This window comes from Bacillus rossius, chromosome 8 (assembly GCF_032445375.1).
Source record: "Bacillus rossius redtenbacheri isolate Brsri chromosome 8, Brsri_v3, whole genome shotgun sequence".
Classification (NCBI taxonomy): Eukaryota; Metazoa; Arthropoda; class Insecta; order Phasmatodea; family Bacillidae; genus Bacillus; species Bacillus rossius.
In genome coordinates this window covers 37,612,236-37,632,087 of record NC_086336.1, presented here as the reverse complement: position 1 = coordinate 37,632,087, position 19,852 = coordinate 37,612,236, and the positions used below count along the sequence as shown (strand labels likewise).

The 19,852-nt window shown below is 34.9% G+C and overlaps 1 protein-coding gene across 7 annotated transcripts in view; it reads left to right on the top strand.

The window, feature by feature from the left end:
- LOC134534747 (zinc finger FYVE domain-containing protein 1-like) overlaps positions 1-17,294 on the top strand; it is a 47,673-nt gene extending 30,379 nt beyond the window's left edge. For 2 of the 7 annotated variants that reach the window (XM_063373266.1, XM_063373265.1), the window contains exons 9-12: positions 3,329-3,499; positions 5,056-5,218; positions 13,132-13,254; positions 13,546-17,294. In XM_063373266.1, coding sequence (XP_063229336.1) covers positions 3,329-3,499; positions 5,056-5,218; positions 13,132-13,254; positions 13,546-13,769 — 681 coding nt within the window. In that variant the 3' untranslated portion in view covers positions 13,770-17,294. The other 5 variants (XM_063373262.1, XM_063373261.1, XM_063373264.1 and 2 more) reach the window with 4 other exon arrangements.
- The last annotated feature ends 2,558 nt before the right edge of the window (positions 17,295-19,852 follow it).

Sequence of the window (19,852 nt, the reverse complement as noted above, 5' to 3'; positions counted from 1 at the left end):
TACTTTATACTGAACTGTTAATAAATGTAAAACATCTTGTAAGGATATGCAAATAATACTTGAAAGTGAGAAATTTTTTTAAATTGAAGTACATACTTTGTAATGAAGTTTCACTATAGATGGAGAACACTAGATGGAATGCTAAAGAAAGAAGTCTCGGGTGCTTCAGGTTAGGTGTTGTATCGTGCTCTCGAGGTGGTAGAAGGCCAGTTGGAAAGTACTAGAGTGGTCGTGGTGAAGGCTGGAAGCTTCAGGAAGATGGTGCAACGCTAGGGTTGGCTGTGCATGACGAGGACCGGTCTAACGAGTGCGAGGGTTAGGGAAGGGGGTGGCCATGGTGTAAGGAAGGGGAGGTTTACCGTCCTTCACTGCGCACTACGTCACCTTGGTCGCACCACCCGGTCTGCAGCAGTGCGCTTGTGGGGATACAACACAGAGACATTTCATTAACAGTCGTTGGAATAGTAAAAAGGTTACTGGGAAGTGTTAGAACACGTTGGAATGTGCGTTGTATAACAAGCATTTGTACCATGCAGTTTAAATGAGTATTATAGTATCAAAACACTACTTGTATGTTAATAATGAGATTATTGAAGCATTATTTTTCGGCTGTAACATTGCTTCACTTTTTTGACTGGGTGTTGCATTTATCTAGTTATCACAATAACCATGAATGTTAGCACTGTTGAAAAAAAAAATTAATATTACATAAAATGACATGGAATATTAATAGGAAGCTAGACAAATAAACTTTGAAAACATGTATTCTAAATATTGATAAAATAAAAATAAAAAACATACAGGATGCAGACAAAAAAGAAAAATAGAGACTTATATTGCAAAAAAAAAAAAGCATTTGACTCACGACAAATTTTCTATAGTTATTAATTTGTAATTTACACAAACATAAGCGCTTTTAGTTTAATTACTATTTATAATTTTCTTTAGTTGCGGACAATAAATAAAGAACTAATGTGTTTCATAAAATTGTTAAAATATATTAATAAACCAAATAACTTTACAATACTCAGCAAAGAGAGCTTGCAGGCTTTACAAAATGTGCAAGTACGTATTCATTAGTCCAATGTTTTTAAATTGACTATCATACATTTAACAGATAGGATACATACAAACAAAACAAACAAAATAATAGTAACATTATTATTAGATACATAATTAATAACTTAACAATGGTTTTATCATGTACAAAACTTCCATCTCGTTTCATTTAGATTGAACGCCCTCTATTTAGTATGAATGCACACATAATATTCACTTTCTTTATTAACAAAGTGTTTACGTTTGATATTCAAACAAACAAAATAGCACTATCACAGTAATGGTTCCAAGTTTAAAAATCATACTTCAGGGATTTTTATGACAAATTTTCCCATGAAACATTCAACAATATCCATGATGTTTTGATAGAATAACAATCAAGGAAGTTATTTACATATTTTAAATAAAATACCCTCATGAAAATAAAGTAATATAGGGTAATAATCCAATGTCAGTAAAGGTAAAGTTTCATTAATTTTCTTGTATAAAGGTCATGTTAAACTGTGCACTTAAAAACATTTGTCAAAGTTATCTAATTTAAAGGTTTTTTTTTCCAGTTTCTTTATTATGTGGCATTTTGACAAAGTAATTGCTTTGCTCAAGTCTTTGTTTATTTTTTTAACACATATGTATGTACAAGTTTATACAAAATATTCAATGACTTAAGAAGGAAATTCTACGCATCTCTTTAAAACTTTATACATTTCTTGAAGATTCCTACTAAAAAACAATTCCATGAAATTTCACAAAAATGTTTGAGAGTTTTGCTGCATTTATAAAACTTTGACTTGGAAGCATTAACTGTACATGTGAAATAAATTCACCCCATGTTTCTCCTGTCTCGTTAGTCATCTGTGTATGAACATATAGGTCCTAGATTACAATATTTAGCTCTAAAATGATGCACAACAAATCCAAGCTTTTGTTTGTTTGTGTATCCATGGATTCATTTTTCCCTCTGTTTAAAGATGAATGTGTTGTAAAATCAAGAGAAGACCCATCAAAATCAGGAACTTACATTTCTTCGTCCTCAACAGTGCTGTAAGAGCTGTGCAGTTGGGCAGCTCTCAGTATCCGTTTCCTCGTCAATTCCTGTGTTTTTAATTCTTTGCAAAAATCACAGATGTTTTGCTAACGCATGTGATCTCAGGTGGCACATAAAATCCAGTGGTGTAGAATGATCATACGTATAGACTTATGCCTCTAATAAAATAAAATATTTTTTTTTTTTCAAAAAATCTTGGTTAATTGTACACGTCAATAAATAACTGACATACTTTTCTTGCAAATTTGAAAACAATTTTTTAAGAGAATAATTGTAAGAATGTCATTTTGTAAAGGTAATTTTGATTTGCAACCAGCCGCTAGTATTGTTACTACCACTTTGTCAACTTGTTTCAAAAGTTTTGTTTATTATTGTGCACTCCATAATCACATTTTTCCTTTCTCTCTTTTTTTTTGTAGGGGTGACAATTTAAAATGGCGATCCAATTATTGTAGTGATTCAGTCATCTGTACACAGCACAATTTGGCATTTTACCTACACATAGCACTCACGATTATGCACCAACAATAGCAAAGGCTCGCGGGAGACATAAATGAAATGGGTAGTGCTTGGAAAAAGAGCGCTGGCTACAACTAAGTTGACGTAGTAAGGGAGCACGCGGAGGGGGAAAACCTGCGCACTGTTTCGCCCCCCCTTCTTTCCAACGAGGGTGTGGCAGAGGTCGACACCTCTGGCCAGGTCGAGAGGGATGTGTGTTGGGTCTGCTGGTTTCCAGCTGACGTCAGGGGCTCACGCACACGGTTGTGGTGTCACACCATTATGTAACAGCTTTCATTAGAAATTTACTTAAATTGAAAATATAATTTATCATTACTTTTGGTCTGCATAAAGGTTCAGGAGTGATAACTGAAGTAATTTTAATGTTTCTCAACACTGTAAATTTTTTTATAGTTAATGTACATTTATATTGTATTTAAAGGTCAGCTTATATTCAGGGTTGTTTGGTACTTGAGTTTGTGTACTTGGAATTCTCTTACATTGGAAGCCGTCAAGTTTTTTATTTCTTGTAAGTTTTGTGGTAGTTATAATTTCTTGAGATTGGAAAGTTAAAATGAATCGTTAAATTTTTAGTTCTTTAATTCTGATTGTTAATGAAACAATTATTTAAACCAACACTTCAGAGATATTTTACTAATGAAAGGTTCACTGAATGTATAAAAATTGTACACCCAATAATGTTATGCTTGTATTGCTTACTTGCAGAGGAACGTCCCTCTGTCCAGTTCACAGAACGCTGCTCAGAGAGTGTTGGATGGAGTTACATACATATCTGAGGCTGTATCGAGTGTTAGTGTTCCACCCACTCGTGTTCTTTCATCGTGGGTCGCCGATCAGATTGCTCCCAAGTATTGGAAACCTAACAATCAAATTAAGGTGATTATGATTTGCAAGCCTGATAGTTTTTAAATTTTCCTTATGCCGAAGTATTTGGTACCACTAATGACACTGGTGTGTAGTTTGGCCACTAGGTTGACCTGGAACGACACACTAACAACCAATCCAGAGTCCATCATCAACTCTGGTTGCCAAAAGAAGTTTGCTTGGATAGCAAAATGCTTGTTATTACTGTAAACAAATACATACATTGAAAATAAATTACTCAATTTCTGTAATAACTTTATAGGGCAGGGTTTGACATACAATGACAACCATGAATGGGAATGGGAATAGCAAAAATAATTATTAAATACAAGAGAACCCTATTCCAAAAATAAATAGAATGTTGAAGGAAAAAATAATATCTAGATATGTTGGACACAACCTATAAAAAGTAAATATTTTTCCAGCAATAATGTCACAGTTTATTAAATTGTTATTCCTCAGGGTATTTAAAATTATAATTTTACCAACTCAGAGCAATAAAGCACTAAAATTCAGTCACTTAGGACTTTTGATCTTCAATGTCTCGATTTGACTATGTATGCTTGTGTTATTTGCAATTAGGCCGTGGAAAACAATGGAAATGTTTGTAATTAAACAGGTTCAAGTCTTAGACCACATAACCAAATAAGTTTTCGCACAAACACGACTGTGAAAATGGCCTGAAAACTGCAGGGCGTCTGTAAAAAGTATTGTAACGACCTTTTCAACATGGCCTACCTGGTTGCAGGGAAACTGGATCATATATACTGACACACGCAATCTGTTCATACCTGTATGTGCGGATCGTGCGAAACTTTTCCATGCACAATGTCAAATGCAGTGTTCTTCGCTGACACACCTGCACACACAAAATTTACAGTGTTTTCAATGTTTCTGTCAGGTGATCGTGACGGGAAGCTGTTTATCACAAGCTGGACCAAAATGTTCCATTTCCCATCATCCCTGGTGCCACCAAAACTTCAGCCAATCACAGGACGCTGTCCATGAAATCAAAGAAAACAAAATTTAAAAATCTCAAAATTATAAACAAATAGTTATCTAACCAAACTGTCACTTGGCATGGTCATTAAATATGCCTTAAATTGTGTTCAAAACACAAAATGGTTTATTAAATATGGTTTATTAAATATGGTTTTTATACCTGTAAACCAAATCAGGTATTGTAGCAGCTGCAATCAAAACGTAAACAAAAGTTTAAGTGTATAGTTTCAGTGCTAGGCAGTTTTAAAATTTGGTACAAAGAACCTTGCAGTTTCTTTCCTGCTTTATTTATAGCTTAAATGTGTCAGTGCATTGAGAGTTCTAATATAGTATTCTTAAAGGCTTGACTGGTTCTTTTTCTGGTAAAAATGTATGCCTGGTGTTATCATCACAATCAACCGTGTCATATTCTGTTTCTGATGGTATCTTCAAAGTTTTTGAATTCTTCTGTAGTCAAAGAAAATTATCTTAAATTTGACTTGTGACTAACTGAAGTTTTGTTTCACTATGTGGCCAAGGATAAGCTAGTGTTTTTACTGTTTTTGTTTGTTTGTGTTGCGTGGCAGCATTGTCACAACTGCAAGGAGCTGTTCCCGCTGACTGCAACCAAGCATCATTGTCGCCTGTGTGGCGAGGGCTTCTGCGAAGACTGCTCCTCCAAGACGGCCGTGGTTCCCGACAGAGGCTGGCACTCCCCAGTCAGAGTCTGCGACACGTGTTACAACCACTGTAAGTTCATGCCCGCTTTTCCAACAAAGTATAAGGATACTCAAAAACTCAAACCGAGTCGAGCGAGTAGCTAAAGCTCGACTCGACTACCTTTTTTTTTTTTTTATATATAACTCGATACATTTTGACATGTGCAACAAGTAACGTGTTGCAAAAACTTCACAGCGTCATCTCATATTTAAATTTGCTCAATTTCTTTAAGTATGGTTAATCTTTAAATAGTATAATTGTATAAAATAAAAGTCTCTATCCGCATCTCTCTCTTTGTTCACTTATCACATTTATCTGCAGAAGAGTCGCCCCTGCTTATGGGTGCTACCTTTAATTTTGGAAAAAAATATTATTCACCATAAGGGTCGCCCTAGAATAAGAATCACACCATACATTTGTCCTTACTAGATTTTCTGGGATACTAGTGAAGTCTATGTATTCTATGTCTAAGCATATTGGTGCCTAAAAATACAGCACTGGTGTTAACCCTCAGTTCTTTGTTAAACTAAAAATCGGCATAAAAGTACGAACCATTTGCGGTTAAATATGGTACTACTACTAAACTACACAAGGGAATTTGTTGCAGTTTTCACAACCATTTAGATTATATCTTCCAGAAAGTTTTTTTTATAATACATTCATTCATTCATATTAAATTTAAAGATAGAGAAATCTCAATGTTTGTAATCAAGTAATTAAAAGATGCTCATAGGGCACTTACATGTCTTACGCCAACTTATACATGACTACAGAATTGTAGATCTCAGAAAGACCTACATAAAAGTCCATGTTAGCATATGTCTATTTTCTGAGGATGACTCAATGTAACCATTTTTATCTTTCAAAATTGGTTAAATAATAATGTATTTTCAAAGCTATTTTGTCGGACATAGTAGTAATCCTTATCAAATTAAATATTTTGGTTTCCTTAATCATTTAATTTAGTTCAAATTTAATCTTTACACCATATCATTTTCTATTTTTAATTACTAATTAACTTAATCTAAATTACACCAGATTAGTAGATCGCATACATGTAAAACTGGGGCAAATCGCTAGTTTTATATAATTACATTCGGAAAATGTAGAAATAAAAATAGACATTTCAAAACACTGGAATAGATGCAATTTTTGAATGGCCTGCTGTATGTCATTTGTAACACAGCAGACAAACTAAGAAAATAATTTTATTTTTTTATTTTTTCTACTACTGCAGTAATCAACAGTTTTGCTGTTTTACGCAAACATGTATCTTTGTTTCTTTGACTATTGAGTAAAAAGAGCAGATGGATTTGTATTTTTAACAAAAGTTATTACACATTTTATACTTAGTTTAATGCTGTTTTAATTTTTTATTATTATTTAAAAAAATAAATCCTTGACATGACATTTGAAAATGCCCAATATTGCCATTTTCATTTTTGAAGTTGGGATGTTCATTTCTAACCAGAAAATATCAGAAGAAAAGGAAAACTGATACGTATTTAATTTTCTGTTTGTTTACATTTTTTGTCTCAGTAAGATTATAGTTTATGAGCATGAGTTTGGGACAACCATATAATTTACAAATTCTGTAAAAAAAAATTTTGGGGAAAAATATAAACATAAATAAGGTTGTTAGATTATGCAACATTTGGCTGTTTTTAAAAATCAATTGCTTTCATAATAAAAAAACTTAGGAGAGCTATGAAGTAGAACCATTTAAAATCATAATTTTATTTTAATTTCACTGAAATGTTTTTGAGTCCTCTCTAAGAAAGCTTTGTGATACTCAAGTAGTTTACTGTTTTAATTATTGGTTAGGTTAGGTACATAACATTTAGCGTCAATTTCTAAAAACAGGTTGTTAGTTTGGGATAGTTATGTTAAATAGTGTTACGAACGCAGACAGGACCGCGACGTGCGCCAGGTTCAGAGCTGGCTGACGGCCCCACGTGACCACTCACGTCACGTGCCATCCATTGACGTAGGGCACGCCATGTGTGCCTGGCCGGATTACAAGGGTCCTCGCTACCCACCCTCCTCCGCTCCCTGCGTACCGTGTTGCCTGTGGCTATTTTCACCGTTAGCGGCCTGGGAATTCCGGGCTCGGAGAGGCGTCAATAAGCATCGGGTCGGCCCGGGATGATAAAAACACGTCACAGTCGCTCTCGTCCCTTCAAGGACGCCACTGCTATATAAGCGATGACGCCGGCCTCAGCGGGAGTTCCGCGAGTGAAGGGAAGTGCGACCTAGGCAAAGAGGGTGAGAGCGCCCTTCGAGAGAGACATGACGAGGAGCGATGGGACTGTGAGAATGTGACTGAGAGGCGCGAGACTGTGTGTGAGGTCAGGCGCGAGGCAAGGGGCGAACCACTGTCGAGTCTAGCTCCAGTGAGGAGTGCGAACTGCGGAACTTGACAGACATTGGGTGACTTGCGAATAAACATTTGTAAGTGCAAGGGATTGGTGATCAGACATTTTATTCAGTATATTTATTAGTAATTAATAAAACTTAATTGGGCTATCTCTTAGTTAGCTATTTTAATCTCACTTTATTAACATTTATAGTGTTTTTAATATATATAACTTTGAAAAATTTTACTATTTCTTACTATAACTAATCTAACCCAACTGCTCACATTTACAATCTTTAATATAGCTAACCTAACCAGTTTTTAAAAAAGTAAATTACTGTTAAACTACTTGGTGTATGCCATTGATCATTTAGAAATAAAATAAAAACATGTTAAGAAGTTTAAAAAAATAATAATTTTGATTTTTTTTTTTTTTTTTACTTGTAAAGATGCTATCCTTCAGATTTAATCTAAAGAAATTGAAGGGTAAAATTAATTTTAAACAGAAAAAAACTTTGTTAAAGTTATCAATACTTTCTCATTTTAAATTTGCTTATCTTCACAATTTTTCTTGACTTCAAAGGTCTTCATATCTACTGATTTTTCCAGAATCCAATGGGAATAAATACTCAAATTTAACAGAAAATAAGAAATCATAAATAGGTATGATAGTCATATTTCATTTTTATCACTTGACACAAATTACTCATTGAAGACACGTATGAATGCTAATGGTACATTAACATAAACACCAGGAACATAAAATTACACTTTAAAATCACATATCTCTCTCTCTCTCTCTCTCTCTCTCTCTCTCTCTCTATATATATATATATATATATATATATATATATATATATATATATATATATATATATATATATTGATAGGTAGTATAAACTTTCGTGAGTCATATAATTTGTATGTACTTCTGCCTTTATTTTATTTTAAATGTTTAAATATGTTGAAGATTGTAAAGATGATGAAGGCATGTGTACATTTGTGAAGTTAAAATTTTCATTATAAAACTAAATAGGTACATGCGTAAATACATGCTTATAAATTTTAAAAAATCAACTTTGAGATATTTTAGGATGCATTAGGACTGAATATTAAGGTGGGACATCCGTACGGATTTTATATGTAGAAATCTTACGACTTTCGTGACTTATAGCTCAAAGCTGGATTATCCTATTAAAACAGAATTTTTTCCTATCAAAGACAACGATGGGGAAAATAAAGCTATTGTCGAATTTTTAATGTTACACAATTAGAGAAATAATAAAAAAATATCAAACTTGTTAAATTTTCAAGTAGCGAAAATTCGATTTTCGATACCATAGCTTCATTGGAATTCAAATAACTTTTTAAAACATATACGTGATTGCATGTGTTTAAGTAACCGTTTTGATACAAACAGGCACGTAAAATTTAACTTTTAGTTCCAGGTTTTATCGGAAGAGAGCGCATTCTAAAGATGCTTCCCCCACCACCGGCGAGCTCATTCTCCTCCTGCGCTCTGTGGGGGTAATAAATTGGCAGGTATGTTAAGTTCGCGTTCCTTCCGTTCCTGGAACCGCTCGAAGGGAAACTATACCTTCACCTTGTCACACCTTTACCTAGATTCCTGATTCACAAAGCGCCCATTCATTTTGATCATACAGAGTTTTTGTCAGCTATCCTATTCTGTGCTTTGTTTTTCACTACTGAGTGTGCGGGTAATGAATGAGAATAGAAGGAAAACAAAATGTCTGAATCTCTAAAAGGGAAGTCGTTGTTTATAGTCGTTGGTCGACTAAAGGTACACGGCAATTGAAAATGTCGACAAAACTGAAAAAACGTTGGCCAAATAAGAATTTACTGGATTCTTGCAAGAGACGAAGGTTAGCTATAATACGGTTACGTAAAATAAACGTGCAAGTATCAAGACTTATAAGCGGCAAAAATGTAACCGCTATTCCAATTTTCCAGGTTGTCAGATGAAGCAAACACAGCTCATGGTAGACCCAAATGTACAGCTGTGAAAACAAACGAACTCGTGGAAATCCGAACGACTTACGTTAATTCGTCTCAATACTCTCCAGCGTCAGAGACGAACGAACTCAATGAAGAACAAGACAACTGCGCAAATAAAACGTATTTACAAGGCAATTTTTAGTTAGATTTTGTGTGATGTAAAACTAATTAACTTTTTTATGCTTAGCCAAAACCAAAATGTTGATGCAAGTTTTAGACTACTCTGGGCCTCCCCCCTCGTTACGCCAGCGCCACCACCTAAAAGTCAATCGGTGATAGCGTTCGTCTTCCACCAAGGCAATCGGGTTTAGATTCTTGGCGCGGAAGTTTCGCTACTAGAATAATTTTTCCTATTCACGATTATCGGTTATCTTCCATTTTCCCCGCTCTTGCATAATGTGGCTACTCCACATTCACATAATTTTGTCCACATCGGTTGTGTGCAGCTGCCGAAATATTTAAATGATCAACATATGAGTTAACGACACTGCGTGGTATAATGTAATTTTACCATACTAACTTTTGCAAGAAATAGCAACCTATTAAATAAATAGCATCACTGAGAGAAACGTTTAATTGTAAATACTAACTATAGCTATATTTTTTTCCACTAAACAAGACTGTCTTCCCTATTCTAACCTGCTCTGTTCATTCCCGTGAAACAAACAATAAACATATTTTAAAAAATACTGCTGTTCAGTTTTATTTTGTAATCCGCTGTGTATAAGTAGCTTAGCCCAACTGGAAATCTTGTCCAAAAGTCGTGGTAATCAAGTTAAGTGCTGTATAGTCAAATTAGCAGTTTGAACAAATGAACGTAGGGTTAATTAGAACAATGTAATTTTAAAATTTAAATGACAACAAAATCGGATTTGTGAGCAATGATATACTGTTTGTTAGCTATGTCATAATTTATGATGGTATAAAGTAAGTACAGGATGAGAATATATTTTTTAATTCTAACAATGGTAAAATTGTGAAACTAAGTGTGAGCATTTTTGGATTTTATAATAGGTATAGTCGATACAAACAACAAAAAATTACAAAATTTTAACGACTAAAGTGTAGCTGCATAAACGATCTACAAAGGGGGGGGGGGGGGGAATTTACACTATGACTCGGTAAAAGACGAAATATACACCACAATAGAAATGCATATCCGTTATTTTTAATCTAAAATGGACAGCTTGGCAGGTTACCAATTTTGCAACATGACTTTTATATTTATTATGATATGCTCTTTTATATCGTCAAATTATTATTAAAGCACTATTTAAACGTTAAGTGCTTTTTACTAGAAAAAATATTAATTCAATTATGTATCTCTCTCTGTGAATTTCCGTTACAATGGTTTGCACTGCATGTACAATTATTTTGTTGCAATTGAAATTGAACTATTACTATATCACCGGCTTAGGTTTCGTACTAGTTAACATAATAACATAATGCATGTAAAATAATTGAGTGCTCTATTGATTGTAAATAATTGCGGAATAAAAAAAAGTATTATTTAGATACGTATACAGTTTGTGGTGTTTTTTAATGGGGAGAGCCTTGAATTTCTAATTCTGTACCTTACGGTATTACTTTCCATAGTGTATGTATTTGTATTGAATTTATTACAGTGTTCCTTTACTTTCTTTGAAAACTGAACACAATGAAGCGTTTCTGTCGAATTTTTTTAGGTTCATTGTCATTAAAAGTATAAGTTAAATTATTTTCAGTTTTAACACGACACCAACGAATCTTAAAATACAGAGTAGGAACTGAGATATGCTGTGAGAATTAATGTAAACAATGATTTTGTTTCTGTCAACAAAATTGCAGGCAGGTGAGTTTTAATATGTACAATACCAAATAAAATATTTAGTTGCTACATTGAGATAGTTTTTTTGTTACTTTAATTTGTTTGTCTGAAAATTTTTTTATAGAGGTGTAAAGGTTTGCTAGACTGCAAACAATTCCCATGATTAAATATTATAATTAGATGAAACGAGCACTAATCATAACAATTAACAGCGTATAATTACACTGTTATTGTTATGTAAAGTACTGTTTCGTATTACGAATGAAACAGTATTTTACCTATCTCAAACAGCTCGCTAAACCTCTGAAGAACTTGCCAAGCATCATATCTACGATCCTATGCTTGAGATACACTGCATTTGCAATCATGTTTACAATATGTGTGAACATTATTACTAACTTATTTATCGAATGGTTTGCAGTTCGTGATTCTTCAGATTCCATGTTTACGTCAAATGTTTTGCTACATATTGAAACAAATTAATTTGATATGTTTTGTCATGAAATTCAATGACGAACACTTACCGCACCAGAACTTAACTAACTTTTGAGATATGGATCCCTGTCAAGGTACACACAATAGCCTGCACATTTCCAACCTAATTGATAGGATGTCTGTGTGAGTTTATTAGGAAAATAAATATGAAAATAGGTAGTTTGGTTAATTACATTTAATTGTATATAATGGTCAATCAAGTCTTTAAATCTGTTTTCAGTTTCAGGGCGAGTACAGATCAAAGCCTGCCTACAACCTACTGCTTATAGTACAACAGACGCAGCCGACAAGTACTCTTACGATACAGTACAAAAATGCCAGTTTACTACTCTGCCTACCACAGACAGCTGCAGATAAAAATGAATGCACGTAAAAACAACTGGTTTTGTTTCTGATACAAATGCTTAAGTAATTATTGTTTCAGGTATTCACACGATTATTTCCTACAAGTTAGACATTAACTTCAGTTCATACTTTCATTTTATCAATTTTATTTTATGTATATTAAATACCTAGCGATGATATCGGAGCAATTAAATAGTCCGCACGAATATGAGCTGCAAAGCATGTTTTAAGATAATTAATTAAATAAATAAATAATTTTATCGATGTTAATTAAACATTTATTTCAAAACTGGTACACATTTTGTGTACGATAAATGCTCACTGACAGTTTACCAGTAGTTTGCAAGTAAACGCTCCACGGTCAGCTTATTGACGTCACTGGCCTATGAACAAGGGATGACTCCGCGTCTCCGCCTGTTCAAGGGACAGAGGAAGAGCGAGTCCACGCCACCCACGCCAAATACCACACGGCCTCCTTCGCAACCCCCCTTCCCGCGCTCCGAAAGAATAACCGGTTTGGGGTGGCAAACAGCGACTCCGTCCACCACCCCCGGTGGCTAGTAGTGGGGGTAGCTAAGAGTTCGGGTTTTCCACTTCCCCTCGCACCACGTGTCTCAGACACTGCGACAGCTTGCTAACGTGTGTCCGGATGTCCCACCTTAAAGGATGGAAATCTTTTGATGTATGCAGAGAAATGAACAGGCGGGAATTACTGGTTGTTGGGAAGGGGAAACTCTCTCTGCATTATCATGGATAGATGTTGTATCATCTGTTTGAACGCCCTTAAATTAAATGACTAAATCTATTAGTTTTATTTATACTTATTGGGCAGTGTTTTTTTTTAATCACAACTTTCAAAGTGAAAAATGTTTAGATGACCAAAATTTACATTCACAACTGAAAAGTGTCTAGTTCCTATTGCAGTGTCGGTGCAGAACTCTGCTGAACCTGCGGAGGTAGACGATACCGAAGTGAGGGCGAGGAAGTACGGAGAGGTCGTCGTCAACACCATCAGCAGTGTGGCGTCTGTCCTGGAATACCCCAGAGGTACACTACGTTCTGATCATGCATCCACTCTCAAATTTGCGTATAGATTAAAATAATTTAGTAATCTACTAGCATACTAGGAACATAAATTAAATATGTTTGTGAGAAAATGTTGTGATTTATTTATTTTATTGTATGTAGGTATTAATATTTATAATATTAATATTTACTGCTCCAATTGCAAAAATTGATTGTGTCTACTGATACCAAGTGTTGTGTCTGCAGCATCACAAATTGCGACCGTGGTGTCTTCCAGTAGTTGATGTCGATGTGGCGGGTTGTTGTACGCAGAGCTGATAAAGGACACGGCACGACCTTCGTACTGGGTCCCGGACCACATGGTGACCAGCTGTTCCTGTTGCGACGTCCAGTTTGGGCCCAAAGTGACGCTGCACCACTGCCGAGACTGCGGCCGTTGCGTGTGCCAGAACTGCTCGTCGGGGCGCCGGCCGGTGCCCCAGCGGGGCTGGGACGCCCCCGTGCGCGTCTGCGACCAGTGTCTCAAGCAAGACTGATCCCTCTCCGTGTCGTCTCACCACTCCGCATCTCTCACAAGGTTACAATCTTTGCCATCCCAGCATTTGGTTATTCCAGTTTCTGTTAAAACTAAAGTGTTCTGTAAGGAAAGTAAATAGTTTGCAGTACTTGTAAACTTATGGCAAAGTCAAAAGCAGTGTGAGCTGGAATGAATGATGGCATAACATCTTGTCAAGATCAGGTGATTGGAGATGAGGGATTCTTGGGAGAGCAAGAAACGCCGTGGATAGCCAGTCTGTGTTGGGACTTACCGTTGGATTTGGATCGACATTCTCCCAGCACAGTTCAGAGGGGTGGTGTGCGCTGGATCGGGGTGGAGGGAGGTTGCTCCCCTGCTCGCACTAAGGTGGAAGGTAAGGCGGCTGACCGCTAAGCTCCAGACAGGCATTACTCCTTGTAAGTGTGACAGCTCAAGCATAAACAAATACCTGCTTGTTTTTTTTAACAGCATTTCTATTGGTGTTAACACAACTGAAATACAAATTGAATTAAGTCGTTATGACTTTTTCAAGTATGTGATATTTTCTTTTGTGGCTTATAACTGTTTAATTAAAAAATTTCATGGATCTATACAGAAGTTTTTTTTAAGTTTTCTTGTGTTACTGTACTTTTATTATAAATCTTTGTAACATTGTTTTTCTCAGTTTACATTGTTTGGAGCTGTGGCATGAGTTAGGATTTTTTGGGGGTTTGGGCAAAACTCATGCTATTTGGCCACGTGACAACTTCATTGTTTCCATTAGGGGTGCACGAGTACTCAAAATTTTGAGTCGAGTTTAGGACTCGACTTGAGCCTAATTTTAAAGCTAGAAAAATCCTAGCAGTTGATTGTTAGGTCTAGGGAAATGATTAGGCCTGTGCGAACATTCAAATTTACAAATATCAAAATGAATAGTTTATTATTCGTAATCGATTTTGTATACTAAACACTTCGAAAAAACAAATATTCACTTGCTTATGAATACAGCTGTGCGGGATCTTGAAAGTCTGGAAAATTTTTGGGATCACAGAAGATTTTCTTGTCGGGCGGGGACAAAATTTCCATTGGATTTTTGTAATGTTTTAAGGGTTATTGATGTGAAGTTTTTTTGCTAGTTCTGGCCATGTAAATTTTGAGAAGACTATTATAGTAAAACTGAATTTAAAACAGTAATTCGGAACCATTACTAACGCCTACGTTACCAGCTAAAGTATTTTATGGAGAAGAGAGTTGGGCATGTTGTTTAAAATAGATTAGAACTGACAGCATACTGATAAGGATAAATATGGGATGGAAACTTCTGATCGCATACTCACAGCCTAACAACCTACGACGTTTTTTCTGGTGGATAATACACAGTGACTGACGACCAGATACTGGCCCACACTCACTCCTAGCCTAGCGACAGCTCAGGCAATTATCTTGTCAGACTGGCCCAATTAAAAAAGGCCACACTAAGAGGGAGGGGGAGGGGGGTGCTAACTTTGCCTTATTTACCAAGCACACGTACACTGGACAGAAAAAGAGAAAAACATTCTAAGCAGCTACTGTGTTCCTACATTTTAGTTAAAACAAGCAAAAAAAATCCATAAATGTTAATAAAAATAATCATTTATTTTAACATAGTGATAAATACAAACAAATTTTTAAAAAAATTAGACCTACATCATATTTAACTAAAGATTAAAACTGCTCACTGTAAATTATTTGTAAACCCACCCTCTTGAAGTTTCTTCACACATATCGCAATTGCCTTACATATTCGCTTTGCAGTTTTATTTAAAAAAAATTTTTACAGATCCTATTTTGATTACTGTAAAAAATAATTATTTATATTCCTTACAAAATTGGAATATTTCAACAAAGTTTTACCTATAGCAATTTTAGCTGACTTAACCTAACCAATCTTTCACTTAAATATTATTTATCTAATTTCCCAGAAGCCACTACACTAGACATTTACTTTTTCTTTCAATTATGTTTGTTATATGTGAAAAAAAAATTTTGTGGGATTCTAATTCTTACTATTTTAATTTGATATTTGTATTCAGAGAATAATTTGGTATTCGTATTCGATTTGAAGTAAAAAAATTGATATTTGAACGGCCTGGAAATAACAAAACACTCGTGAATCTTTACTAATACAAACCTGGAGCAATCTAGAATTATATATGTAGTAATTGTGAAACTCGTACAATGCATTCAGTAGGAAGCTTGATTAGTTGATAAAGACCTGATTAAAAGGTATTCGTTATAATTGAAGTACTTCAGCATGTGACACTACACTCTCCTGCCATTTCATTATTATTAACAATGTAGATAATTAAGTATTGAATTAACTAGCAATGCTGGCTGATTTTACACAATATTGTACTGTATTTATGATTTTAATTTTTTTTAACGTATTTTCGGTCATGTAGCTCATCATCACAATTTTATTTATGTTAACCTATACTACAAAAACAAAATATATAACTTTTATGCAAGCATCATACTCATAATTTTGTAGAATTCGGTGCAGTAACAACTGTTTTTTTTAAAATGCACTTCAAATATCATTTTTGACATTAATATTATTTTTTACTGTGAGTCATTAAAAATAAATAAATATATGAAGTACACATTTATTTTACCTTCCTCATAGCTGAAAATAATAATGGTGCACAGGAATTGAAGACAAATGACAACTATTGACGAATAAACATGGATGAAGCATCATAGTTACCGCCTATAGCACAATAGTTACCATCAAAAAACTGCAGTTACTGTAGAAGCACTATATTTAATACAGAAGCACAATAACTACCGAAGATGCAATATATTTACCGTAAATAACCTGTTACACATTGGACAAATTAAATGTTATGACACTGCCACTTCACCCAATAAGCATAAGAACAATATTCTGGTACTGGTTGTATAGTGAATAGGGCAATAATGAAATTGAATATTTAAAATAGCAATAAATTGATATTGTCTGAGTAAAAAATGTTTTAATTTCATTGTTCCAAATGAACGTTCTCAATTTCAAGTCTTTAACTGCAATGCAACAGGACAGACATATTTTAGTGTCCTTGTGCTTAATAATATTATTTGTAAGAGTTGATGCTATTTTTTTAATATTAGGTATTAGTTGCTTACAATTTTTTTGTAAATCTAAATACTGTAGGTAGGGACTTTAGAAAAGTTGTTCTGACTACTTGACCCAAAAGTACCTACTTATTTCTTGCACTACTAAACTTGACTCAACATTAAAATATGCTACTCGTGCACCCCTGGTTTCCATGTTCATGTTAATGATAATTGGCAGTCCACTGTTGGTTGGGCTGTGGCATAAATAATGGCTAGGGTTAGGAGTTTTCTGCACACCAAAGGCCAAAATTCTGCGATAGTGAAACACAAATTCTGCGATAGAAAACAAGAAATTCTGCAATAAAAAATGTAAAGTTCTGCAATTTATTAAAAATTGTTTATAACGTTTGAAACATGTATATACAACCTAAAAAAGTCTAACTAAAGGGAATTATATTATTTCTATACATGTGAAATTCCTACCTAATGTAAGGCACTATACAAATGTTGAAATACATCATTAATCATATTCTTGTGTTCAAAAGTTCAAACAACTGAGCATTTGTGAACTATCTATTCTTTATAAAGGCTGGTATTGAAATGCAACATGTTGAGCATCTTAATATTTTCTGGTAACAGATTACGCCTGTTGTCTGAAAGAATGTCCTTATAAAAAGAAAAACTTCTTTCACAATCAACACTGTTGGTAGGCATGCATAAATAAGCCCTTGCTATACCTGCCAGAACTGGACACCTGCCCTTTATACTGTCCCAAAACTGGAATGGGTCTACATCTAAACAATCTGAGTCTCTTAAGATTCCAATGTAAGTAGCAAACTCTACTTCACCACAAGATGCTAGAAGTGACAATACACTGACATAATTGTTAAAATTGTGTGACAGCAGAAGAGCTTTATTAGGAGAAAATATTCTCACATATTTCAAAAAATTCCAACCAGGTTGACCCTGTGCTGACTGATATTTCGCCAATTTTTCCAACGAGCTAACAAAAACAATTTTGAATAGCTGTTTTACAGAAACTGAACTTTCAGCAGGCACTTCTTTCAAGTAATGGGAGTGGTCTGCTTTTGACTGAAGTTCAAGGTAAGCCTTCAAATCTACTAGGGTGTCATACACTTCTGTTGCCTTGGGACTCTGACTTTCAAACTCTGTCAGAAGTTGAACAATTTTCTGACACATTTCAGCAATGAACTTTAAACAAGCTGATAGTTTCTTCTGGTTGACATCATTTTGCATAAAATCAACAACATGTGCCAAAGCATTAGATGGAACACTTGTATGTTGCAGTTCTTCCTCCAGAAATGACCTATAGACTTCAAGTGTAATTTTATCGTGGTACATTACTGCCTGAAACCATGAGTTCCAACGAACAATAACTGGAATAACAGGTGCTTTTACTTCCAGACCTCTATCTCTCAGGTAGTTCATGAACCTTGCTTTCCTGGCTGGTGCGTTACAAAATAACATTTTCATTGCACTCACAAATGCATCAACGTCTTTGAATGTCTTTCTCCAAACATCACCAACCAATGACAGTATATGTGCAATACAAGTAATGTGGATGCAGTGAGGAAAAACTCCATTCAGTGTATCTTTATATGCCTTCAGCATATAAGCTGCATTATCAGTAACAAACCCTAAAACATTATTGTAGTCAATATTATAATTTGACACTGCTTTTATAACGCTTTGAGCCACAGTACAACTATTGGTTTTTTCCAACATGACTGTATCCACAAGAAATGGTTGAAGTTTACCTTCATGTACATTCAAAGGTATGAAAATAATGTTCAAAACATACCGCATTTCAACATCAGTTGTTTCGTCAGTTACAATAGCTATTTGTTTCCCTTCCAATTCAGACATCAACTTCCCTTGGTACTCCGCATGCAAAGCAGGAAGGTGCTCTTTACGCAGCTGTGAGTGACTTGGAATAGAGCCACCATTTACAACATGCTTGTTCAAAAATGAACGAAACTCACTGTTGTCAAGTTTTGTCAGTGGTATGTTAGCACTGACGCATGCTTTCACGAGATCTTGGGACACAATTTTTCGTTCAGCAGACAAACTTTCTTTTTTGAAGGAAGTACCAATTGTTGTTTGCTTGGAGGTTCCTGCCAAACGTGAGGTATGTTGCACTGACCTGGCTTTATGTTTTTGAGAATTTAAATGATCCTTAATCGTGGAGAGCCGTTTATGGTCCAATAACACATTGCAAATAGAGCAAAAGAGTTTACCACCATCACTATGTAACACACTTGGAAATTCCTTAGCTCTATCTGCCGCAGACTTGTTTCCCACATGCGATTTTCCCCCGCTGGCTTCTTTAAAAACGTATTTACTCAAAGACATTTTTATTTACTTTGGTGGATCACGATATATATTTATTTTTTTTAATATGCTGTGTGGCCTACAGCTTGCGCCAACGGCCATAAGGTCATTCTTTCGTATTCGAAGCCATGTAACGATCGATTAATCGCTTGATGCGCACATATTTCCATCGACTGTGCCTACAGTCCTTTCATAAATGCCGGTAGGATCGCTCGCTCAATGTGCTGCTCATCTTATAATCTTATCTTTGGATTCTCTGCAAACGAAATTTATTTTGCCGTACGTAAGTGATAATATTTTGGTAATTCAAACTTGTATTATTTAACGGCATTGCCGCATTAATTACGAAAACCTATGTTTTATACAATGTTTGGAAATTATTCACTCTGCCCATAATAAGATATTATTTGGGATAACATAACCCTTGAACGCATTATTACTGCACTCAAAATGGACATAAAAGGTACAGCAAAATTGGTGATTCTGTGATGTTTCTGCGATTATGCGGGACTCTTGTAATTCTGCGAAATATTCCGCGATCGCGGAATCGTGGAAAACTCCTAACCCTAATAATGGCATACCAAACAAGTCACAAAACATTAGTATTTTCAAGCTCTTCAAATTTTAGAATTTTTGAGTTAGAGATTGTGAGCTTGT